The sequence below is a fragment of the Pelophylax lessonae genome (genome assembly GCF_965119305.1).
Source record: "Pelophylax lessonae genome assembly, chromosome: 2".
In the NCBI taxonomy this organism is placed as follows: domain Eukaryota; kingdom Metazoa; phylum Chordata; class Amphibia; order Anura; family Ranidae; genus Pelophylax; species Pelophylax lessonae.
Window position 1 is genome coordinate 17,122,883 of NC_138769.1, and position 25,566 is coordinate 17,148,448.

General features: G+C 48.1%; 2 protein-coding genes across 3 annotated transcripts in view; one reads left to right on the plus strand and one right to left on the minus strand.

The window, feature by feature from the left end:
• Nucleotides 1–1,647: 1,647 nt before the first annotated feature.
• On the minus strand, nucleotides 1,648–10,914 carry LOC309545545 (transcription initiation factor TFIID subunit 13). The gene is made up of 4 exons (XM_082244758.1): nucleotides 10,803–10,914; nucleotides 6,536–6,614; nucleotides 4,110–4,207; nucleotides 1,648–1,832 (listed from the first exon to the last, which is right to left on the minus strand). Exons 1-4 carry the CDS (start codon nucleotides 10,827–10,829, stop codon nucleotides 1,662–1,664), a joined length of 375 nt encoding a protein of 124 aa, XP_082100884.1. The 5' UTR covers nucleotides 10,830–10,914; the 3' UTR covers nucleotides 1,648–1,661.
• A 2,111-nt stretch (nucleotides 10,915–13,025) lies between these two features.
• LOC309547827 (kinetochore protein NDC80 homolog) overlaps nucleotides 13,026–25,566 on the plus strand; it is a gene marked incomplete at its 5' end in the record, with an annotated part of 66,787 nt that continues 54,246 nt past the window's right edge. For both annotated transcript variants that reach the window (XM_082247829.1, XM_082247830.1), the window contains 2 exons: nucleotides 13,026–13,114; nucleotides 17,130–17,216. In XM_082247829.1, coding sequence (XP_082103955.1) covers nucleotides 13,026–13,114; nucleotides 17,130–17,216 — 176 coding nt within the window. The remainder of the gene's footprint in view (nucleotides 13,115–17,129; nucleotides 17,217–25,566) is intronic.

Sequence of the window (25,566 nt, forward strand, 5' to 3'; positions counted from 1 at the left end):
TTTTTTTTTGGGGGGGGGGGGGAGAGAATATATAGCAGAATGTGAAATAATATATTTTTTATTTCTTCAGAATTGTCGCTTTTTTTCGTTTTATAGCTCAAAAAAAACTCAGAGGTGATCAAATACCACCAAAGGAAAGCTATTTGTGGCAAAAAAGGACATCAATTTTATTTGGGTACAGCGTCTCAAGACTGCGCGTCTGTTAACCACTTCCCCCTAGGACGACGTCATAAACTTTGCGGGGGTATACCGGGATGATGCCTCTAGCTAGAGGCATCATCCCGGTACCGTTGTTTGAAGCCGACGGTCGGCTTTCCGTCGGTACCGATCGATGCGGCTCGGGAGCCGCTCGATCGTTACCCGGGGGGCGGGAGGGGATGTCCCCCCCCCCTTCCGCGGCTTTTACCGGGGCTCCCGTCCCACCGGGAGCCCCGAGCACCCAGCCGGATGGATGGATGGAGTCCCGATGAATGGCGGAAACGGCATAGATCGGGTCTCCGATGACGTAACCCGGAGGCGGCGTCCATGACGTCACTTCCGGGTTAGTGTGCTGCAAAACGGCGCCAAATTTGAAAAACGGCTGTATGCAAAAACGCCGTTTTCGGCGTTTTGCATACAGGGAAGTGTAGTGGAGGGGTTTGGGGTCTTTTAGACCCTCGATCCCTCCATAAAGTGTACCTGTCACACATATTGCTGTCACAAGGGATGTGTACATTGCTTGTGACAGCAATAAAAGTGATCAGATTTTTTTTTTTTTTTTAAAAACTGTAATAAAGTTAAAAAAATATTAGCTGCCCCGATCACCGTTAGCTCGCGCACAAAATAAAACGTATACGGAAGTCGAGCCGCGAATGAAATCGCTGTTCAAACCACACATGTGAGGTATCGCCGCGATCGCCAGAGCGTGAGCAATAATTTAAAAAAAAGAGCTACACTCTAACTCTAAACTGGTAACCGTTAAATAAATTTAAAATGTCGCCTATTGAGATCTCTATTGACCGTAGTTTGTCGCCATCCCACAGGGGGGGGCGCAATTTTAAACCGTAACATGTTGGGTATCTATTTACTCGGCATGACATCATCTTTCACAATATACAAAAAAAATGGGCTAACTTTACTGTTTAGTATTTTTTAAATGCAGTGAAATGTAATTTTTCCCAAAAAAATGGCGTTTTAAAGACCGCTGCGCAAATACCGCATGACAAAAAATATTGCAATGACCGCCATTTTATTCTCAAGAGTCTTTGCTAAAAAATATATATATAATGTTTGGGGGTTCTAAGTAGTTTTCTAGGAAAAAATACTGGTTTTAACTTGTAAACACAAAGTACAAGTCCGAAATAGGCCTGGTATGGAAGTGGTTAAAGTAATGCAGTGCTGAATTGCCAAAAATGGCCTGGTCATGAAGGGGGGAAAAAAAAAAAAATAATAAAAAAATCTTCAGGTCCAGGAGTGGTGAATGATGGAGAGGAATCAAGGAAGACCAAATAGAAGCACACTTCAGCTTTAATTAAATGTTAACTGAATTACTTGAAAAGACATACTTAAAGAAAAAAAAAAAAAGTTTATTGGTTTTCCTTGTAGTTATATTTACATAAAAAAAAAAAACCCACACTGGGGTCACGCTGTTCAAAATGTGATGAAGTCCCCATAATGGTTGCTCAGGAACCGTAGTTGGCCTCATCGAACGCCTTTCTGGCGCGTTTCAGTTCCTCATTCATGGTGAGCAGATCCTTCACTCTGGCAAACTTCCGCGGGTCCTTCCGGATCAGAAACACAATATCCTCCACCTGGACCCGCCCCTGGCGTCCGATGGACATGGCTTTGTGTACCTAGGGAAAGAAGTGCAGAATAATCATTATTATAGGACCGCTGAAGACACAAGAAAACATTCATAAAATGTAATAAATGGCCTTAAAGGGGACCGGTCATCAGATATATTTTTCATGTACAGTGCCGGATGCTCAGTATTTTATGTCACTGGGGGAGATTTACTAAAACTGGAGAGTGCAAAATAGGGCTGCTGAATATAATCGCCGAATCGATGCATCGCGATGCGAGCCTTCGCGATTCTGCATCGATTCGGGGTGGTTGAATAATCGATTACCTAATGATGTCACTTCCGGGGGCGGGGACAGAAGTGACATGGCGGCGCTGGCCGGGCTTGTGGGATACGGAGCTCCTCCTCGCGGCACGGGAGAGGAGGAGAGCGGAGCTATCAGTGCTCTCTCTGGCCCCGGGATACACACGGCACGCCCACTTAGCACGCTGCTGCCCGACCGCCCGCTCTGACAGCCCGGCCGCCCGAAGTCGAAGCCTTCCCAGCTCGGTACACTTCTGGTAGCGGTGCGGTTCTCGGCAGACAGCCTGAGTTGACCGCAGGGGAGCGAGGAGGCCCTGCTTTCCGCCTGTACCGTGCACTGCACTAGTCTGAGCTCCAAATTCCCGACATGAGGCTCATCACCCGGGACCTGTCCAAGCCCTACTCCATACACCTACCGCTACTTCATCCACAACTGGCTGCAGCTCTGCTTCCTGGTAAGTCAGGGCACTACAGGGCCCAGCATTTCTCCTTACCAGGGCCTGCTATAATACAACTAGGGGCACTACAGAGCCCAGCATTCCTCCTTACCAGGGCCTGCTATAATACAACTAGGGGCACTACAGAGCCCAGCATTCCTCCTTACCAGGGCCTGTTATACTACAACTAGGGGGACTACTACAGACTCTGTAGTCCCCCTAGTTGTTGTATAACAGGCCCTGGTAAGGAGGAATGCTGGGCTCTGTAGTGCCCCTAGTTTTAGTACAGTAGGCCCTGGTAAGGAGGAATGCTGGGCTCTGTAGTCCCCCTAGTTGTAGTACAGTAGGCCCTGGTAAGGAGTAATGCTGGGCTCTGTAGTCCCCCTAGTTGTAGTATAACAGGCCCTGGTAAGGAGGAATGCTGGGCTCCTTACCAGAGCCTGTTATACTACAACTAGGGGGGACTACAGAGCCCAGCATTCCTCCTTACCAGGGCCTACGGTACTACAACTAGCATCAGGTAACTCTTCTAAACTGATGTGGCCTGCTCTAAAGGGGGATCTATGAGGGGACCTGCTCTACTAAAGGGGGATCTATGAGGGGACCTGCTCTACTAAAGGGGGATCTATGGGGGGACCTGCTCTACTAAAAGGGGGATCTCTGGGGATGCTGGCCTGCTCTAAATGGGATCTATTCCATAGATCCCCCTTTAGAGCAGGGTCCCCATAGATCCCCCTTTAGAGCTCAGTTCCCCTGGATCCCCTTTAGGACAGGCCCAGGCTCCCCATAGATCTCCTTTAGAGCAGGGTCCCCATAGATCCCCCTTTAGAGAAGGGTCCCCATAGATCCCCCTTTAGAGAAGGGTCCCCATAGATCCCCCTTTAGAGAAGGGTCCCCATAGTAATCGTGATGCATCGCGGAATCGAATCGTATCACGACCCTAATAATTGTAATCGCATCGAATCGCGAGGTAAGTGAAGATGCGCAGCCCTAGTGCAAAATATGGTGCAGCAAATTACAGTTATAAGCAACTATATTTTCTGTATGAAAACTATACATTCAGTGTTTACTATTGTGATAACCGGTGATTGGCCACAGCTAATCACATGGTAGAGATGGGCTGTGATTCACTCTGTACCATGTGATCACTGTGACCAATCACAGAGCTCATCACAGTAGTACACATGAATGACATGTAACAAAGTCTTTCATGGTGTACAACGGTCATGTGATCTGCTGTGATTGGCCACAGAGTTCACATGGTACTGGCACAGTTAGATGATTCTAGGAAGACGTGATATGATGTCCTCCAGGGATAATAGGGCTCCTGCTATCACATTACAATAGGCCAGGCGGGAAGGGGTAGAAGATATCCAAACCCCAACCTATAATGTAATATACTGCAGATCTCAGTCTTATGGAGAATTCCTTTTCTTTCTTCAGGCTAAAATACAGGAAATACCTGTTGATCCTGCCACAATTACAGTCTTCTTGCACCTTACTGCTAAGCTGCAATATATGAATATTTTGTATGTAAAGATCTGTGATGTGTACACTGACAAGCAATATTATAGAGGATTTATACCGACCATTTCAGTGAGGAATTCTATCACCAGATCCTCCAGAATATCCACAGACTCTGTATACGGGTTCTGATCGTCTCCGAATCCATACATCATACAGCGCACTGCAGGAGAGAGCAGACTGTCAGTACGGGTGACACCGTGTCATTGCAGGAGAGAGCAGACTGTCAGTACGGGTGACACCGTGTCATTGCAGGAGAGAGCAGACTGTCAGTACAGGTGACACCGTGTCATTGCAGGAGAGAGCAGACTGTCAGGGCGGGTGACACCGTGTCATTGCAGGAGAGAGCAGACTGTCAGTACAGGTGACACCGTGTCATTGCAGGAGAGAGCAGACTGTCAGTACAGGTGACACCGTGTCATTGCAGGAGAGAGCAGACTGTCAGGGCGGGTGACACCGTGTCATTGCAGGAGAGAGCAGACTGTCAGTACAGGTGACACCGTGTCATTGCAGGAGAGAGCAGACTGTCAGGGCGGGTGACACCGTGTCATTGCAGGAGAGAGCAGACTGTCAGTACGGGTGACACCGTGTCATTGCAGGAGAGAGCAGACCGTCAGGACGGGTGACACAGTGTCATTGCAGGAGAGAGCAGAGTGTCAGGACGGGTGACACCGTGTCATTGCAGGAGAGAGCAGACTGTCAGTACGGGTGACACCGTGTGATTGGCTCTCCCAGTAAATACCACAACATTGATCACATTGGGCTCACTATAAAGTGATGATGTGCTGAAGGTACTAACCTACAGCAACCAATCAGATTTCAGTTTACAGAAGTAAGGCACATGATCAATGACATTAGTATTGGTTCCTACAGCTACAGCACTTTACTCCCGGTTTAAAAAAATAAATAAAATCACGTATTTAGCCCTCTATATACAAGTGTTTTCATACAATCCCACTCTCGGTCTGTATACTAGAGCAGTGCTTGTCAATCACTGGCCCCCCGCCTCCCTCTGATCCTGGGCCCCCCAGCCTCCCTCTGGTGTCACACCGGGCTCAGATTGGCCCCCCTAGGAGGATCCTTTGCTAGGTCCCCTCTTGCGGGGTCCCTGAGAAAGCCAGAGTACTTCTATTCCCCTTCCTGAATGGACGGATCCTGGATAGAATGACTCGGTGGGCAGACTGATCCGCATCTGAGATAGTTCCAGCACTGCTGCACCATAGAGAGATGATGATTAGAGGAGACACTGGGGAGCGATGTCCAGTACTGTCAGTGTTCATCAGCGGGGGGCCCAAAATTCCACTACCAACAATGGATTTGAGGATCTCATCTCCCCTGGGGGGCCACTATCTTACTGACACCAATGATCTGAAGGACTGTTTCCTGGGGGTCACTATACCAATAACACCAATGATTTGGGGGTCTATTCTCCCCTGGGGCCCCAATCTCACTGACACCAATGATTTGGGGTGGGGCTATTTTCATCTGGGGGCCACAATCTCACTGACACCAATGATTTGGGGTGGGGCTATTTTCATCTGGGGGCCACAATCTCACTGACACCAATGATTTGGGGTGGGGCTATTTTCATCTGGGGGCCACAATCTCACTAACACCAATGATTTGGGGGTCTATTCTCCCCTGGGGCTCCAATCTCACCGACCGCAATGATTTGGGGGTCTATTCTCCCCTGGGGCCCCAATCTCACTGACACCAATGATTTGGGGTGGGGCTGTTTTCATCTGGGGGCCCCAATCTCACCGACACCAATGATTTGGGGGTCTATTCTCCCCTGGGGCCCCAATCTCACCGACACCAATGATTTGGGGGGTCTATTCTCCCCTCGGGCCCCAATCTCACCGACACAAATGATTTGGGGGTCTATTCTCCCCTGGGGCCCCAATCTCACTGACACCAATGATTTGGGGTGGGGCTGTTTTCATCTGGGGGCCCCAATCTCACCGACACCAATGATTTGGGGGTCTATTCTCCCCTGGGGCCCCAATCTCACCGACACCAATGATTTGGGGGGTCTATTCTCCCCTCGGGCCCCAATCTCACTGACACCAATGATTTGGGGGGGGGGGGGGGTCTATTCTCCCATGAGGACCCTGATCTCACTGACACCAGTGATTTGGGGTTCTGTGGTCCCTGAGATCTGGTCTCTGCCCCCCTTTATGACCAGCCGGCTGCACCGTCGGATCGTTTCTTGGGTGCGCTGGTGAGTATAGTAAGCCTGAGAAACACTGGCGAGCGGCGGGGACGTTCTTGAAAGCGATCCAGAGGTGAATGAGACACTTGGACCGCTTTCATAAGAAAGCCAACCGCTGGGTGAAGGCAAAAAAGAAAAAGTACCGGGGTTATGATATTTTCAGCCATATCCCCAGTAAAGCACTTGCAAACCGCAATGTACATCTCTGGGATTAATACAGGAAGACACAACGCTGCTTTTTATATCAGCACTTTATCCCCACTAATAGTACCAACTTACACTCCTTAGAGAAGAGCCTCTTCCGCCTGCCGAGTCCTCCTTCCGCTCCTCCTGCCGTTTCCTCGTTCTCCTCCTCAAACTGGAAAAGCAGAATGATAATTAAAGTGTATGTGAGCCCCTGATCTACTAACACACCTTCAGCTTACCTCCTCAGTCCCGGAAGATTTAACAAAAACAACTGGTTACTGTCCACACCTGTAACTGGTCTCTGCAGCAAGGAGCATTGGAAGGGCGATGCATATGACAAGACAAAAAGATTTCCAAACTCTTCTTACCGACCAATCTGCGAACAACCGAATTGACCTGTCCAACAGTACGTGTTAAAAACAGGGGTTTCATTTCAAATCCATTGTGGTGGTGTATAGAGCCAAAAAGATTAGAATTGTGTCCATGTCCCAATATTTATGGACTGAACTGTGTGTGTAATATATTATATATATATATTCACATTCCGCTATATAACATCCCCAATAAAAAAAAAATGTAAAAATCAAATTTTTTCATCCTTTTAGGCCAATTTGTCTTTGGTTACATATTTTTGGAAAAAAAAAAAAAAAAAAAAATCGCAATAAGCGTATTTTGATTGGTTTGCACAAAAGTTATCGCGCCTACAAACTACGGGGAAAGATTTATGTCATTTTTTTTTAATTTTTTACTAGTAATGGCGGCGATTTGCGATTTTTAGCAGGACTGCAACATTGCGGCGGAAAGATCGGACCCCTAACTGACATTTTTGACACTTTTGGGGGGACCAGTGACATTACTACAGTAATCAGTGCTATAAATATGCACTGTCACTGTAATAATGACACTGGCAGGGAAGGGGTTAACACCAGAGATGATCAAAGGGTTAAATGTGAGCCTAGGGAGTGTTTTCTCACTGTGAGGAAGATGGACTTATGGAATGACCACAGGGACCTGTGATCTGTGATCCGAAACAGGAGGATCACAGGAGCTCTGTGTTGATTGCTGACAGAACAACGGTCTGTTGTGTTTAGAACAGCAGACCGCCTGTTCACTCTTCACGAGGAGCGATCGCGGCCGCCGGCCCAGCAGATCAGCTTCCCCGCTGGGGAATGGGAATGCGCCCCCACGATCGATCCCACAAAGCGACATAGGGGTACGGCATTTCGTGGGAGCCCGCCGCGGCTGGTCGGCAAGGGGTTAATTAGACCGCCCTACTGCGGCAAGTAACTCAAGCAGCTTTTTGAAAGGGAGAACCCCACACATTGCACGCCTTTTCTACCGCATTTGGGGTTTCGTTTTCCCCTTCAATACCGGGCCTAAAATTATTATTTTTTAAACATTGTCGCTAAAAAATTTAGAAACCACTCCGGAATAGAAAGGGTAAAAATGGCGCCGTGTATTTCTGGGTGTTGAGAAATGTTCTGTAATTCATATAAAGGGATGTGTGTGTCACTAGCCGCACTCACCAGGGGAGGGATAATGACAAGACACCACTCTCAGCAGCCTTCCATGGGGGGGCGGAGCTGTGACACCCTGGGCTTACAGGAAGTGAGATGGGGGCGGAGCTGTGACACCCTGGGCTTACAGGAAGTGAGATGGGGGCGGAGCTGTGACACCCTGGGCTTACTGGAAGTGAGATGGAGGCGGAGCTGTGACACCTTGGGCTTACAGGAAGTGAGATGGGGGCGGAGCTGTGACACCCTGGGCTTACAGGAAGTGAGATGGGGGTGGAGCTGTGACACCTTGGGCTTACAGGAAGTGAGATGGGGCGGAGCTGTGACACCCTGGGCTTAAAGGAAGTGAGATGGGGGCAGAGCTGTGACAACCTGGGATTACTGGAAGTGAGATATGGTCGGAGCTGTGACACCCTGGGTTTACTGGAAGTGAGATGGGGGCGGAGCTGTGACACCCTGGGGTTAGGAAAAGTGAGATGGGGTCGGAGCTGTGACACCCTGGGCTTACTGGAAGTGAGATGGGGGCGGAGCTGTGACACCCTGGGCTTACTGTAAGTGAGATGGGGCGGAGCTGTGACACCCTGGGGTTAGGAAAAGTGAGATGGGGCGGAGCTGTGACACCCTGGGGTTAGGAAAAGTGAGATGGGGCGGAGCTGTGACACCCTGGGGTTAGGAAAAGTGAGATGGGGCGGAGCTGTGACACCCTGGGATTACTGTAAGTGAGATGGGGTCGGAGCTGTGACACCCTGGGCTTACTGGAAGTGAGATGGGGGCGGAGCTGTGACACCCTGGGATTACAGGAAGTGAGATGGGGTCGGAGCTGTGACACCCTGGGATTACAGGAAGTGAGATGGGGTCGGAGCTGTGACACCCTGGGCTTACTGGAAGTGAGATGGGGGCGGAGCTGTGACACCTTGGGCTTACTGGAAGTGAGATGGGGGCGGAGCTGTAACAACCTGGGATTAGTGGAAGTGAGATGGGGGCGGAGCTGTGACACCCTGGGCTTACTGGAAGTGAGATGGGGGCGGGGCTGTGACACCCTGGGCTTACTGGAAGTGAGATGGGGGCGGAGCTGTGACACCCTGGGCTTACTGGAAGTGAGATGGGGGCGGAGCTGTGACAACCTGGGCTTACTGGAAGTGAGATGGGGGCGGAGCTGTAACAACCTGGGATTACTGGAAGTGAGATGGGGTCGGAGCTGTGACACCCTGGGATTACAGGAAGTGAGATGGGGTCGGAGCTGTGACACCCTGGGATTACAGGAAGTGAGATGGGGGCGGAGCTGTGACACCTTGGGCTTACTGGAAGTGAGATGGGGCGGAGCTGTGACACCCTGGGCTTACTGGAAGTGAGATGGGGGCAGGGCTGTGACACCCTGGGCTTACTGGAAGTGAGATGGGGGCGGAGCTGTGACACCCTGGGCTTACTGGAAGTGAGATGGGGGCAGGGCTGTGACACCCTGGGCTTACTGGAAGTGAGATGGGGGCAGGGCTGTGACACCCTGGGATTACTGGAAGAGAGATGGGGGCGGAGCTGTGACACCCTGGGGTTAGGAAAAGTGAGATGGGGCAGAGCTGTGACACCCTGGGGTTAGGAAAAGTGAGATGGGGCGGAGCTGTGACACCCTGGGATTACTGGAAGTGAGATGGGGCGGAGCTGTGACACCATGGGTTTACAGGAAGTGAGATGGGGCGGAGCTGTGACACCCTGGGCTTACTGGAAGTGAGATGGGGCGGAGCTGTGACACCCTGGGCTTACTGGAAGTGAGATGGGGGCGGAGCTGTGACACCCTGGGCTTACTGGAAGAGAGATGGGGGCGGGGCTGTGACACCCTGGGCTTACTGGAAGAGAGATGGGGCGGAGCTGTGACACCCTGGGCTTACTGGAAGAGAGATGGGGGCAGGGCTGTGACACCCTGGGATTACTGGAAGAGAGATGGGGGCGGAGCTGTGACACCTTGGGCTTACTGGAAGAGAGATGGGGGCAGGGCTGTGACACCCTGGGATTACTGGAAGAGAGATGGGGGCGGAGCTGTGACACCCTGGGCTTACTGGGAGAGAGATGGGGGCGGAGCTGTGACACCCTGGGCTTACTGGAAGAGAGATGGGGGCGGGGCTGTGACACCTTGGGCTTACTGGAAGTGAGATGGGGGCGGAGCTGTAACAACCTGGGATTACTGGAAGTGAGATAGGGGCGGAGCTGTGACACCCTGGGATTACTGGAAGTGAGATGGGGGCGGAGCTGTGACACCCTGGGCTTACTGGGAGAGAGATGGGGCGGAGCTGTGACACCCTGGGCTTACTGGAAGAGAGATGGGGGCGGAGCTGTGACACCTTGGGCTTACTGGAAGTGAGATGGGGGCGGAGCTGTAACAACCTGGGATTACTGGAAGTGAGATAGGGGCGGAGCTGTGACACCCTGGGATTACTGGAAGTGAGATGGGGGCGGAGCTGTGACACCCTGGGGTTACTGGAAGTGAGATAGGGGCGGAGCTGTGACACCCTGGGATTACTGGAAGTGAGATGGGGGCGGAGCTGTGACACCCTGGGATAACTGGAAGTGAGATGGGGCAGAGCTGTGACACCCTGGGATTACTGGAAGTGAGATGGGGCGGAGCTGTGACACCCTGGGCTTACTGGAAGTGAGATGAACACGAATGCTATGCCTGGACTGGGGGGTCTGCAAGAAAACATTAAGGGCAGAACTGAGCCTGCTTTATTCTGGGTATACAAAGCCCATGTGACCTCAGTCCGGTCACCTCCACATTGATCAGGGACTCTCTCACACAGCAAAAAAAACTATTCCTGGCCGGAGTCCCATCAATTCATTCCATATTATCATCTCACCGTCTGATCTTCATCTTCATCCGCCATCTTTACTCTCCCCAGATCCTTGGCTCGCCTACTTCCGGGAGTACCAACATGGCGCCACCTATCGCTGCACTTTTATTACACCACGTGACAAGCTTTTCTGCTTTGCGAGCAGATCATTTGCTGCGCGGAGGTCTAGGTGTACCAGTTCCCCCGCCCACTGCCATTTCAGATTGGACGGGGGGCCTGTGAGAGTCTCATGCTGCATGACTAGAGGGGGCGTGTCTTTAGCTGTTGTCAGAACACCTGGGCACTGGGAGGAGTAGTGGGAGGGGCCCGGCTTGGGGGAGGTAACGGCGCTGCGTTTAAATTCTCACCTATGTTAGGGGGCGGAGAGCGACTGGTGAGTTTGGAGCCAGGATGGGAGGGGCATGGGCGGAGGGGGCGGAGACATCGTGCAGAGCTGAGCTGAGCTGAGCTGAGTACATCTACTCCTCTCCATGCTTGAGATCACCTCCCTGCAATCCTCGATGTAGACTTGGGGGGGGGGGGGGGCATTACAGCACACATCCCAAGACTGTTGCTAAGGGGTGAGCTGTACATGGATGGATGGATGAGGGCTGGTTGCTAAGGGGAGAGCTGTGGATGGATGGGGGCTGGTTGCTAAGGGGAGAGCTGTGGATAGATGGGGTCTGGTTGCCAAGGGGAGAGCTGTGAATGGATGGAAGCTGGTTGCTAAGGGGAGAGCTGTGGATGGATGAGGACTGGTTGCTAAGGGAAGAACTGTGAATGGATGGAGGCTGGTTGCTAAGGGTAGAGCTGTGAATGGATGGAGGCTGGTTGCTAAGGGGAGAGCTGTGAATGGATGGAGGCTGGTTGCTAAGGGGAGAGCTGTGGATGGATGGGGGCTGGTTGCTAAGGGGAGAGCTGTGGATGGATGGGGACTGGTTGCTAAGGGGAGAGCTGTGGATGAATGGGTGCTGGTTGCTAAGGGGAAAGCTGTGGAAGGACGGGGCTGGTTGCTAAGGGGAGAGCTGTGGAAGGATGGGGGCTGGTTGCTAAGGGGAGAGCTGTGGATGGATGGGGGCTGGTTGCTAAGGGGAGAGCTGTGGAAGGACGGGGGCTGGTTGCTAAGGGGAGAGCTGTGGAAGGACGGGGGCTGGTTGCTAAGGGGAGAGCTGTGAATGGATGGAGGCTGGTTGCTAAGGGGAGAGCTGTGGATGGATGGGGACTGGTTGCTAAGGGGAGAGCTGTGGATGAATGGGTGCTGGTTGCTAAGGGGAAAGCTGTGGCAGGACGGGGGCTGGTTGCTAAGGGGAGAGCTGTGGATGGATGAGGACTGGTTGCTAAGGGAAGAACTGTGGAAGGATGAGGACTGGTTGCTAAGGGGAGAGCTGTGAATGGATGGAGGCTGGTTGCTAAGGGTAGAGCTGTGAATGGATGGAGGCTGGTTGCTAAGGGGAGAGCTGTGAATGGATGGAGGCTGGTTGCTAAGGGGAGAGCTGTGGATGGATGGGGACTGGTTGCTAAGGGGAGAGCTGTGGATGAATGGGTGCTGGTTGCTAAGGGGAAAGCTGTGGCAGGACGGGGGCTGGTTGCTAAGGGGAAAGCTGTGGCAGGACGGGGGCTGGTTGCTAAGGGGAGAGCTGTGGATGGATGGGGGCTGGTTACTAAGGGGAGAGCTGTGGATGGATGGGGGCTGGTTGCTAAGGGGAGATCTGTGGAAGGATTGGGGGGGGGGGGGGCTGGTTGTGTTTCCAATCTGTAGATGTTCTCACCATTTCACTGAGAGGAGGAAAGAGAATTGGATGTAACGAGCAGATTTTGGGGGAATATTATGCTGGGATGGTGGAGAACATTCATCGGAATCATTTATAGGTTTTAAATAAAATTGTCAGATAAATTCACCTTCTTACCTGTCTATTAAGGTGGTATTAAACCTTGGCATGGGGGAAGGGAGGGGGGGGGGGGCTGGCGCATCACATTCTAGCACATTATGAAAGGGGTGTGGTCACCTGACTGTGACAGGTCACATGACCAAGCTTTCCTCATGAAATAACCATGTGGAGGTGAGCGCAGTGCTGGACCCGGGACACATATAATATACATTGATAGTCTATGAATGGTGTACATAGGGGCCCCTCCACATCCGGGCCCCCACATATCGTCTGCCTGGAACATAGAACGGTCAGTGATTGGATGGTCGGTGATTTATAAACCGATAATCTGCCAAATGTTTTCTGTCTCTTACCAGGAACAATGAGTAGAAGTTCAGTCAGCAATCGGCAGTCCCAGTTAACCGTGCGGATGCAAGATGGCAACCGAGTGGGACTGGCCACCCCACAGACGTAAGTCCCTACAGACTTCTGGGACATAAGGTTGGGGGGGGGGGGGATGGTAGCCTTTTGTGTTTTTTTTTTTTTTTTTCTTTTCTTTGTTTTGTTTTTTTCCAGCTAGCGATTCCATTTTATTTTTTTGTAAAAGCCATCCTAGCAGCTGATTAGCCGCTGGATGGCTTTCCGTGACAGTGTGTGGGGACCTCCCCCTCCTGCTTCCATCAGCGCCTCTCTGGGCTCTCCTGTTTGATCAGAGAGCCCGTTATCCGGTGATTCTGCCACCTTAGCACACAGCCGGCCATGAAATAGATGGGCATCTCTATGCTCCTGGGAGGTCAGAAGCGACGTCATGACCGGTTCTGGCAGATGTAAACACTGACTTTTTTTTTTGTTTCTGGAAAGCCAAGAATATTTACAGGCATACCCCATTTTGCGTACACTGACTTTTGCGTACACTCGCGAGTACGAACGCAGCTTGGTCAGCTTGACATGGCACTACTCCTGGTTTTCAACATTGCTGAGAAATCTTGGCCAGTTTGACATGGCACTGCTGCCTGCCTAACATTGGCGTCTGTGGGAAATCTTGGCCAGTTTGACATGGCACTGCTGCCTGTCTAACATTGGCGTCTGTGGGAAATCTTGGTCAGCTTAACATGGCACTACTCCCTGTCTAACATTGGCGTCTATTGGAAATTTTGGTCAGCTTGATGTGGCACTGCTCCCTGTCTAACATTGGCATCTATGGGAAATCTTGGTCAGCTTGACAAAGCACTTCTCCTTGTCTAACATTGGGGTCTATGGGAAACCCTGGTCAGCTTGACACGGCACTGCTCCTTGTCTAACATTGTCATCTATGGGAAACCCTGGTCAGCTTGACACGGCACTGCTCCTTGTCTAACATTGGGGTCTATGGGAAATCCTGGTCAGCTTGGCATGGCACTGCTCCTTGTCTAACATTGTCATCTATGGGAAACCCTGGTCAGCTTGACACGGCACTGCTCCTTGTCTAACATTGGCATCTATGGGAAATCTTGGTCAGCTTGACATGGCACTGTTCCCAAACCATAAGTCACAGGGACACCAAACTTAGGGAGCACCAAGAGGGGACCCAGGACTACACATATGTGGCCGGCCAGCTTGCCTAGATTATCTACCATGTCATAGTCCTGGGTCACCTTAACATGCTCCCCAAGTTTGGTGTCCTTATCACTTATGGTTTGGGAGCAGTGCCATGTCAAGCTGACCAACATTTCTTGTGTATTTACATGCATTGAGAAGTGAAAAAAGGTATTGCTTCACTTTAAAGCGGAGTTCCACCCAAAAGTGGAACTTCCGCTTTAGGGTGTCCTGACCCCCCGACATGCCACATTTGGCATGTCATTTTTGGGGGGGGGGGGAGCGGGTACCTAGTTTTGACAGGTACCCGCTCCCACTTCCGCTCGGAGCGCCGCGGCGCCCTGAGCGGAAGTTCTCCTCTCACCCTCCCTCCCTGCAATCTTCTGGGACACGTCAGAGGTCCCAGAAGATTGCCGGCCAATCACGGCGCGCAGCGCGACTCGCGCATGCGCAGTGGGTACCCGGCTGTGAAACCCCAAACTGTAACAGCCGGGTGCCCACAGCAGTGATGCCGGCGCCGAGGGAGAGGATTGAGGCTTCGTGCGGCCGCATCGCTGGACCGTTGGACAGGTGAGCAAATGGCTGGAACTCCGCTTTAAGTACATTTTCATTTTACATACATGCTCTGGTCCCATTGTGTACTTAAAAGTGGGGTATGCCTGTATTTTTTTTTTCTTAGGCTTTTCAGGGTAGAGATCTGGGGTCTCCTACACCATAGATGTCTCCATAAAGGGAACCCGTCATGCCTTATTTCTTTCACAGGGGATGTTTGAAGTTCTTGTGGGAATAAAAGCGATAAAAAATAAATTAATTAAAGGTACAGTGTCAAAAAGAAAAAAAAAAATAAAGATTTTGGAAAAGGATAAAGTCGTCTGCGTATAGGGCCAGTTTTCCATCAATGGAACCCACTCTAATACCCTTACTTCCATCCACTCTCCTAAGGGCGTGGCAAGCGGTTCCATTACCAAGGCAAATAGAGCCGGTGATAGCGGGCAGCCTTGTCTTGTACCCCTTCTAATAGGGAAGGGGGGCGACAGGGCACCACCTAATTTAATCTGGGCAGTTGGGCATTTATAAAGAGTATCTATCCAATTACGGAATTGGGCACCAAATCCCATGAACCGACGACATGTATGGCAAGGCCACCAAATCGAATGCCTTTTCAATGTCCAATGCCACTAACACCCTAGTGCAGTGATGGCGAACCTTGGCACCCCAGTTGTTTTGGAACTACATTTCCCATGATGCTCATTCACTCTGCAGTGTAGTGGAGCATCATGGGAAATGTAGTTCCAAAACATCTGGGGTGCCAAGGTTCACCATCACTGCCCTAGTTAGTGCATGTGTTAGCAGCAGGCATTTGTATATGCGTGAAGACCCTATGATGGTAAGTATCCGTCGATTTCCCCTGCATAAAATTGGTTTGATCAGTGATGGGAGGATCGATCGTAGCCTGGTTGTCAGTATTTTTGTCAGTATCTTGAAGATATAGTTCAAAAGAGAAATTGGCCTATATGAGGCACACTGAGATTTATCTTTGCCGGCCTTCGGAATAAGAACGATGTGGGCCTGCTGCATGGAGGGGGACAGACTTCCACTCTTTTTACAATCATTATAAACTTGCAGGAGCTTAGGTGCAATCAGGGCTGCATGCATCCTGTACCACTCCCTGGGCAGACCGTCTGGTCCCGGTGTTTTACTGCCAGTGAATAAGTGGATCGCCACTTCAATCTCCTCCACACTAAAGTCTTTGGCTAGCAACTCAGCCTCCTCTGCAGCGAGTGTGGGTAGTTGTAAGTCCCTCAGATAATTTCCAAGCCCCTCAGGTGAGCAGTCAGGGCCTGTTCCATATAGCTGTTCGTAAAAGGTGCTGAATTCGCTCCGTATAAGGTCAGGGTCTGTAATTGTACGGCCATCCGAGGAGCGGATATCAGACACCACCGTTTGCAGTTTGGGTTCGGTTGTTAAATTTGCTAGGAGTTTGCTGTTGTCTCCAAACTCAAAGATCCTTCCGCTTCCGGCCACTGCCTTGAGATCCGGAGCAGGAGAAGCAGTTCTCCGCCGCTTTGAGTTATGAATCCTCTAACTGCTGGACCTGGTGTGAAACCTCGGCACGCACTGCCTTAATAGCAGAGATCTATTTGCCTCTCTCATTGGCCTTCAAGGCTTCCCAGACCATATGGGTTGCGGCTGTACCTTCATTGAGTTCCCAGAATTGCCTCAATTTAGGAGAGACCATTTCATCAACCTTAGGGTCCTGCAACCACTTGGTAGCCAAGCGTCATCAAGTATGTTCACTTTTACTTGATCATCTCAGTTTGATGGCCCGTGGGGCATGATATGAGAGCCCTGCGGGTAAGTAGGAGACCTCCTGCACTGCTGACAATGCAGGGGTATTCCCAAACACAAAGTCTATCCTAGAACCCGATTTATGTCATGTATGTAATCAGTGGCCCAGAACAGCCAGGAACCAACCTGTGTAGGGGATGGGCATCTCATCAGGCTCTCCCAAGTCTAGTGAGCCAACCTTCAGCTGCCTATGGAGATTTTTAAGTACCATAGTTTGTCGCCATTCCATAGGTGTGTGCAATTTTAAAGCATGACATGTTTGAGATTATATATATATATATATATATATATATATATATAAACATTTATGTAAGTGTGTTTTTTCTTCCCAAAATTGTGTGTTCAAAAACTGCTATGCAAATACCATGTGACATAAAATGGCGATTGTTGCATTTTTTTTTTTTTTTTTTATTCTGTGGGGTCTCTGCTAAAAAATATATAATGTTTGGGGGTTATAAGTAATTTTCTAGCAAAAAAATATGTTTTAAAACTTGTAAACATAAAGTGTTCGAAAAGGCCTGGTCTTCAAGTGTTTTAATTGCAATTGCTTGTTTTTCTCCAGCAAGGAGAGGCCTGGACTGGGTAAGCTGAGTTTGGCCAGACCAAACTCAGCGACCTCGGAGAGGAAGACCAGCTTCTTTGGAATGAGGTAAAATGATTGAAATTAAAGGGGACCCTCACTCTAGAATGTAACTTTTATTCCCTGTGTTACTCATGCCCCATCCCCGATTCCATTCTTACCCAGGTAGCACTGGCCTGTCTGCTCCTGCAGCCTCCTGGGATATCCCCGTCACATATCCCACGATGCTGCAGGACAAGACAGAGGGCAGACCTGGCAGCATGTCACTGGGGAGCCGGCTGCAAGGACTTGGAAAAGACAGCCGGTTACCAGTGACTTAGGAAGGAAAGAAGGCGGCAAGGAAGCCGGTATGTGGCAGCAGATTGTGGCAGGAGAAGGCTGGATTCACTGTGCAGGTGAGGATGCTTTCTGATAAGAACCCTCAATACCCGGTAAGGTGGGGAAAATTAAAACTGGGGGGGGGGGATGGATTCCTATTTAAATGGTACCTTTCATTAAATGTGTGTGTGAGAAAAATCTAGAGAACCTATGAAGTGTCCCTTTATTACCCACTTCAATACTGGCCACTTCGCCCGCCTCCTGCCCCACTGCCCGCCTCCTGCCCAGGCCAATTTTCAGCACTATCACACTTCAAATGACAGGTGCGCGGACATGCCACACTTTACCCATGAAATGGTTATCATTTTTTCACACAAATAGAGCTTTCTTTTGGTTGTCCAAATGGCTATATCACCCAAGCGCTCACTCCAATGGGAAAAATAGGTGTGCTGCTCTCAAGCGGGAAACTCTAATCAGAAGTGCATAAAAAAGAAAGAAAGGAGGCGCAAACACCTAGTGCATTGATGGCGAACCCTGGCACCCCAGATGTTTTGGAACTACATTTCACATGATGCTCAACTATACCTCGGTGTGCATGAGTATCATGGGAAATTAAGTTCCAAAACCTCTGGGGTGCCGCCAAGGTTCGCCATCACTGACCTAGTGCATTTTCTTTTGTCATAAAATTTTGTAACTACACTGAACAAAATTATAAACGCAACACTTTTGTTTTTGCCCCTATTTTTCATGAGCTGAACTCAAAGATGTAAGACTTTTTTTTTTCTTCTATGTACACAAAAGGCCGATTTCTCTCAAATATTCCCAAATCTGTGTTGGTGATCACTTCTCCTTTGCCGAGATAATCCATCCACCTCACAGGTGTGACATATCAAGATGCTGATTGGACAGCATGATTATTGCACCGGTGGGCCTTAGGCTGTCCACAAAAAAAGGCCACTCTAAAATGTCCAGTTTTATCCCACAGCACAATGCCACAGATGTCGCAAGTTTTGAGGGAACGTGCAATTGACATGCTGACTGCAGGAATGTCCACCAGAGCTGTTGTCCGTGAATTGAATGTTCATTTCTCTACCATAAGCCGTCTCCAAAGTCGTTTCAGAGAATTTGGCAGTACATCCAACCCGCCTTACAACCGCAGACCACGTGTAACCACACCAGCCCAGGACCTCCACATCCAGCATCTTCACCTCCAAGATGGTCTGAGACCGGCCACCCGGACAGCTGCTGCAACAATCAGTTTGCATAACCAAAAAATGTCTGCACAAACTGTCAGAAACCGTCTCAGTGAAGCTCATCTGCATGCTCGTCATCCTCATTGGGGTCTCCACCTGACTGCAGTTCGTTATGAGTAAGCGAGTGTAAACTCAGGAAACGCGTCAACCTTTTGTCCTTGTCCGCAATGTTTTGATGTCCAGTTTTGGCTCTACAGTGGTGAATAAACTTCACATGTTCACTTCGGTGTGCGGTCATCACTTTGTGTTTGAAGATATTGCTGGAGACTACGGCTCTGACCTGCACCTGATTATAGATTCTCACCTGAGCGGCTCATCTGCTTTTGTCTCAGTCGTTGTCATAACCGACTTGAGTGACCAAATACTCACATTGGATGACGTCTTGCACGTTCTCTTCACGGATGAATCCCGGTTTTTACTGTACAGGGCAGATGGCAGACAGCGTTTATGGCGTCTTCGGTGAGCGGTTTGCTGATGTCAGCATTGTGGATGAAGTGGCCCAGGGTGGTGGAGGGGTTGTGGTATGGTCAGGCATAAGCAGTGGCATAGTGTGGGTTGTCAGCGCCTGGGGCAAGGCAAGTAATTTGCGCCCCCCCAACCTGCGGACTTTTAGCACTCCCTGAGTACCTTCCTGCAATATTACTGACCAGCCTGATTCCTACACTGACCACTACACTTGCATACATGATTCCTACACTGACCTACCTGTCCATTTCACTAACCTACCCGATTCCTACACTGACCTACCCGATTCCTAAACTGACCACTACACTGACATACCTGTCCACTACACTACACTGTTCAGGCTGGTCAGTGTAGTGTAGTGGCAGTGTAGTAGTACACTACACTGTCCACTATACTCTACTGTCCACTACACTATCCATTACACTACACTGACCACTGCACTGTTCAGGCTGGTCAGTGTAGTAGTGTAGTGTTAGTGTAGTAGTATACTACACTGACCACTACACTACACTGACCAGCCTGAACAGTGTAGTTGTCAGTGTAGTGTACTGTAGTGGTAGGTGTAGTAGTACACTACACTGACCACTAAATGTCCACTACAGTACACTAAACTGTCCCTTACACTACACTGTTCAGGCTGGTCAGTGAAGTGTAGTAGTACACTAAACTGACCATTACACTACACTGTCCACTACACTACACTATCCATTACACTACACCAGGGATCCTCAAACTACGGCCCTCCAGCTGTTGTGGAACTACACATCCCATGAGGCATTGTAAAACTCTGACATTCACAGACAGGACTAGGCATGATGGGAATTGTAGTTCCTGAACAACTGGAGGGCTGTAGTTTGGAGACCCCTGCACTACACTAACCACTACACTGCCCAATACACTACACCTGCCCACTACACCACACTACACTGACTACTACGCTGAAAACATCCCAGTTCTTGCATGGCCAGCATACTCACTTGACATGTCACCCATTGTGCATGCTTGGGATGCTCTGGATCAGCGTATACGACAGCGTGTTCCAGGTCCTGCCTATATCCAGCAACTTCGCACAGCCATTCAAGAGGAGTGGACCAACATTCCACAGGAACCAATCACCAACCTGACCAACTCTATGCCAAGGAGATGTGTTGCCCTGCGTGAGGCAAATGGTGGTCACACCAGATACTGACTGGTTTTCGGACCCCCCCCCCCCCCCCCCCAATACAGTAAAACTGCGAATTTAGAGTGGCCTTTTATTGTGGCCAGCCTAAGGCACACCTGTGCAATAATCATGCTGTCCAATCAGCATCTTGATACGCCACACCTGTGAGGTGGATGGATAATCTGAGCAAAGGAGAAGTGATCACTAACACAGATTTAGACAGATTTGTGAACAATATTGGAGAGAAATCGGCCTTTTGTGTACATAGAAAAAGTCTTCGATCTTTGAGTTCAGCTCATGAAAAATGGGGTCAAAAACAAAAGTGTTGCGTTTAATTTTGTTCAGTGTAAGTAAGTGCTTGTTTGTGGTTTTATTTTCACTGATGGGGCTGCACTGATAATCACCCACCCTGTCAGGAGAGCCGCTTATCAGCTCTCCTGTACTCATGCCTTGTCAGCAGTGATTAGAGAATGTGAATAATGGGCACTTTCTAGTAACGCTGTGATTGGACACAGCTGATCACATGGTAAAGAGCCTATGTCCTAACCACTTTACTGTGATCGGAGATGCGGTGTGTCCGAGCGACACACCACACTACTGATCACCGAGGGCGCGCACGAGCGGCTTATCCTGATAGATGTCATATGATGTCCAGTCGGGATAATGGAACTCCTGGCCAGCCGTCATTCTACTATAGACTGGGCGAGAGAAGTGGTTAAAAAATGGACAGGCAAAAGTTTTAATGCAGAAGAGACATACCTAGTCGTCTTTGCATTAACCTTCACTTACCTGCCTGTCTTCACTGTAGAAATTTGGCCGAATGTCTGAACTCCTGCATTTGCATGCAAGTTATGTCATCTCAGACCAGCCAAATAAAAGAGCCGAGGATCGATACCTGAAAGCTTCCAGGCTGAAGATGTTGACAGCCGGCAGGAAACTCTGAGGATCACATTGCTGGAGAACAGGTGAGTATAGTTCCGCTTCAGGTATATCTCTGCAAAAGACGCACGCTTCACCACATTTTATCCCTTTTAAAAAATTCCTGTTGATCCTGCGGGAAATCCAGTGGGCTCCTAACTTCCTGTAGTGAGCTGACAGTGGGAAATCCCAAGCAGTGTTGTCCCCTCCCTTGCCCCACTCCACATGCCTACATTGGTGTCTTCTCCACCTGATATGGGGCAAGCTGCTGAGCCCTTCCTTTTTTATTTATTTATATATATAATATAATATAATATAATATAATATAATGCATGTGCAGCAGTGATGACGGCGCAGCCAATCAGGTGGCTGGAGGATGGGAACCCGGAAGGAAGACTGGGTGAAGATGGAAGCGCCTGCTAGCAGTGACAGTGCAGCGCGGGAGGGGTTCGCATTTCATAATGTGCTAGTATGCGATGCACATTATGCTTTTATCTTGCATGCCGTTTACTACCGCTTTAACCACTTCAGCTCTGGAAAGTTTTATCCCCCTTATGGCCAGACCATTTTTTGCTATTCAGCACTGCGTTTCTTTAACCACTTTCCGACCACCCGCCGCCTTTTTACTGCAGCTGGTTAGCTCTCCTGCGCAAACTGACGTAGAGATATGTCGGTCGTGCGTGGGAAGCTAGGGTGCGCGCTCCCGTCCCCACTCTGCAGCGGGGAAGGCGATGCATGGGTCAGGCGGCTTTGATTGCCGCCTGACACCCGCGATCGCTCCCCGCTGAGAGAGGAAGGCCAGCTGTTGTAAACACAGCTGATCGTTCTTCTCCCTGAAATGATCAGAGTGCCTGTGATCCTTCTATATAGGATCACATGTTTCTATGGTCATTTTAACAAGCCCCCCACAGAATCACTCCCCTAGGCTCCCAATGTCGCAGTCCCGTAAAAAATTAAAGATCGCCTCCATTACTAGTAGAAAAAACAATAAAAATGACATAAATCTTTCCCGTAGTTCGTAGACGCGATCACTTTTGCGCAAACCAATCAAAATACAGTTATTGCAAAATTTATTTATTTTTTTTTCAAAATTGTCACTTTTTTTGTTTATAGCGCAAAAAATAATAAAAATCGCACAGGTGATCAAATACCACCAAAAGAAAGCTCTGTTTATGGGGAAAAAATTATAAACGAAAGACTGAAAATTTGGAGGGGGGGGGTTAACTTTACCTTCTGCTATAAAACACATCCAATATAATACCATTCTTAAAACAAATGTCCTCATCAATTTAGGCCAAAATGTATTCTGCTGCATGCCTTTAGTGAAAGGAGAAAAATTCCAATACATGCATATTCATTGGTTTGACTAAAGGTTATAATGTCTACAAACCGTGTTTGTTTGTTTTTTACACATTTGTGTGTATATGTTATTAATAATATAACATACATAATAATAAATCTATATAAATAATATAAGACGTATATGTTTATATTTATTATTGTGTATGTTATTTATATAGATATATATATATATATATATATATATATATATATATATATATATATATATATATATATATATATATATTGTCAGAATATTTATACTGCTCTGAATATAACATTGTCTATTTATGTCAATAAGCAAAGATCTGTGAGGTAGGAGAATCTCCACTTATTTCCACAAATCAATATGTAGCAAATTCTTTTTAATTGATTAATTTCTTATTAAAAGCATATACTAATCTTATTGAAAACAGTCTACAGTATGGAATATATAAAAATATTTATTCACAAGACCTGTATTCACAATAAATGATCAAACTTGAGGTAACAAAGGGATAACTTTACATAAAATACAAACTTAAAAACGATAAATGCAATGTGATATTTAGCTCAATAATGAAACTAAAAATAAAGTAAAATGAAAACAAGATTACTGTTTCTCCAGGTATAGCATAAACCATAGGTAAGTGTTCTATATAATCAGACCACAATTGTCTGTGAATGGCGCAGCCGACAGTCACTCCACTGCAGACGGAGAGAGAATTAGCTATGCAAAACGGAATGCACTAAATCTGATATTAATAAAAATGTATAAAAACAAAATCCGCTTTTTAGAGAAAAATCTACTATAGTTTATACAGCTGGGATTGTAATCTTATTACCCTTTAAATATGCAGTATAAAACATATAAGGAAGGAAATAAATAAACAATATTGAATAAAATCAAATAACACAGCAAGCTATATTTACCAATAAAATATATATCTGTACACAAATTTGTCAAACAGGATATCTCTGCGCTTGTTGGAGGAGTCAGTTCATTAACTGCTAAACTACAAACTGCTGCTACTTCACCAAATAACGATATATATTGGAAAACATAAATAAAAAGAATAGTAGCGCAAAAAGTCACTGGATGTGACTTTAGAAATGTAAAACAATAAAATCATACATAAAAGGGTGTTACTAAAAACACTCTCATAAGGGTATAAAAGTCCTTTAAAGTCCATAGACCGTCCAGGAATGAGTGATGTTACTACTGGATCACCTTTTTTGTCCACCACCAAGTGTCACACCAAGGGGTCAGCAGAAATGGCAACTCACCAGATAAAGTGGCTCAGGTGTTCTCACACAAGAGCAAAATGAGCAGATATCCAAGATACAGATGATGGGTGTAGACAAACGACCTGGATATGTCACCGCTGCACACACTTAATCAGACCTCCTTTCCACAAATTTCCCTCAGCATAGTGATCACATGCAAGGCAAAATAACCCCAATAGTGAAGTATTGTAAAACTCAGCTTTATTGAAAGATAGATTGCACTTACATTTGTAGGAAAAATCAGGCTTCTAAGTAGTAACAAAGCGGCCAGGAAAGGATCCACACTCGTGTAATCGCCCGGGTTGACTCCACGCCAACCCCGATACTTCCGGGTGGGCTCTCTTCCGTGCCACGTGATGTCGGATGCGTCGTCTGGTCACGCCCGACGCGTTTCGTCATTTCCGACTTCAACTGGGGGCGTGACCAGACGTCGCCATCCACCATCTAAATACCTCCGCTGGAACGCACCGCGACCAATCGGCACAGCGGTGGAACGGCCGGAAGATAACCAGCGCTCACAACGGCGGAAGTAAACAAACACATCGCACTTCCGGGTATCCTCTGCATAGGGACAACCATCAAGGCACCGCTGGGAAATAAAACAGCGCCAGAAATGTTCAACCTAATATACAGAGGACACAGAGATGCTCATATATAAATCAAGCTAGATAGTGACAATAAGCACAATTGAAGCATTAATTTAAGGGTCTCCCCTGTGCCGATCTTAGGTCTGCAGTGCATTGCCAGCCGCATAACACACATAGCACAATATCAGCAATTGAGCACATAACAAATAACATAAGAACATGCGTAAAACAAATCAGTATATGTTTATATGGAATGACCCATATCACATAAACCCCACATATACAGAAATAACACCCAAATATAAAAAATATATATATAAAATATATTACTACAAAGTCACACCCATATAAAATTGTAGTAGAGCTAAATGAAAAATCACTAACACCAAACATTGGTAATAATGAAGATAATCCACAACCCAATAGTAAACTGGGGCCCACACACATAGAGGGTGATCCCAAAAAATAGTAAAAAGAATAAAAGAAAAGGATCTAGGCAAAAAGTCTCACGAATCACTAATATAGCAATTCAGATCCAATTCTATATTTAACCCCATCGGGGCGAGGGCCTGGGTGAGAAAAATCCATTTGGTCTCACGCTTGGACAATTCCCTCACCCAATTCGCACCCCGCCACGACGGGGTAACACGCTCAATCCCCCAAAAGTGAAGACTCCTTGGGTCCCTCTGATGAAACTTTCGGAAATGTGCGGACACATTGTGTTCTCGCAAACCTTTCAAGATATTGGTGATGTGCTCACCTATTCTCACCTTTAAGGCCCGCTTGGTGCGGCCTATGTACACCAGCTTACAGGGGCACATCAATCCATAGACCACATGTGTAGTATCACATGTGATCAAACTTTTTATCTTGAACGTTTTGTCAATTGCGGGAACTGTGAAGGATTCTCTTCTCCTGAAGTTGGTAGGTGTAAAAGAGCAGGCCCTACATCTGCCACAGGTGAAGAAACCCTTCATGTCTGGGAAAAAAAGAGACATTCGGGGGATCTAATACCTTCTTGACGATCTGATCACCAAAATTCGGGGATCGTCGATAAATAAATGAAGGTTTAGCAGGAAGAACTGGACCTAAAGTTCTATCCATTTGTA

Excerpts from the sequence above, each read along its gene's own strand:
- LOC309545545 (XM_082244758.1), bottom strand. The coding sequence starts at position 10,829 with ATGGCGGATGAAGATGAAGATCAGACG. Across the intron at positions 6,615-10,802 it reads ATGAAGATGAAGATCAGACG|TTTGAGGAGGAGAACGAGGA; the intron begins GTGAGATGATAA and ends CTGCTTTTCCAG. Across the intron at positions 4,208-6,535 it reads GAGGCTCTTCTCTAAGGAGT|TGCGCTGTATGATGTATGGA; the intron begins GTAAGTTGGTAC and ends TCTCTCCTGCAG.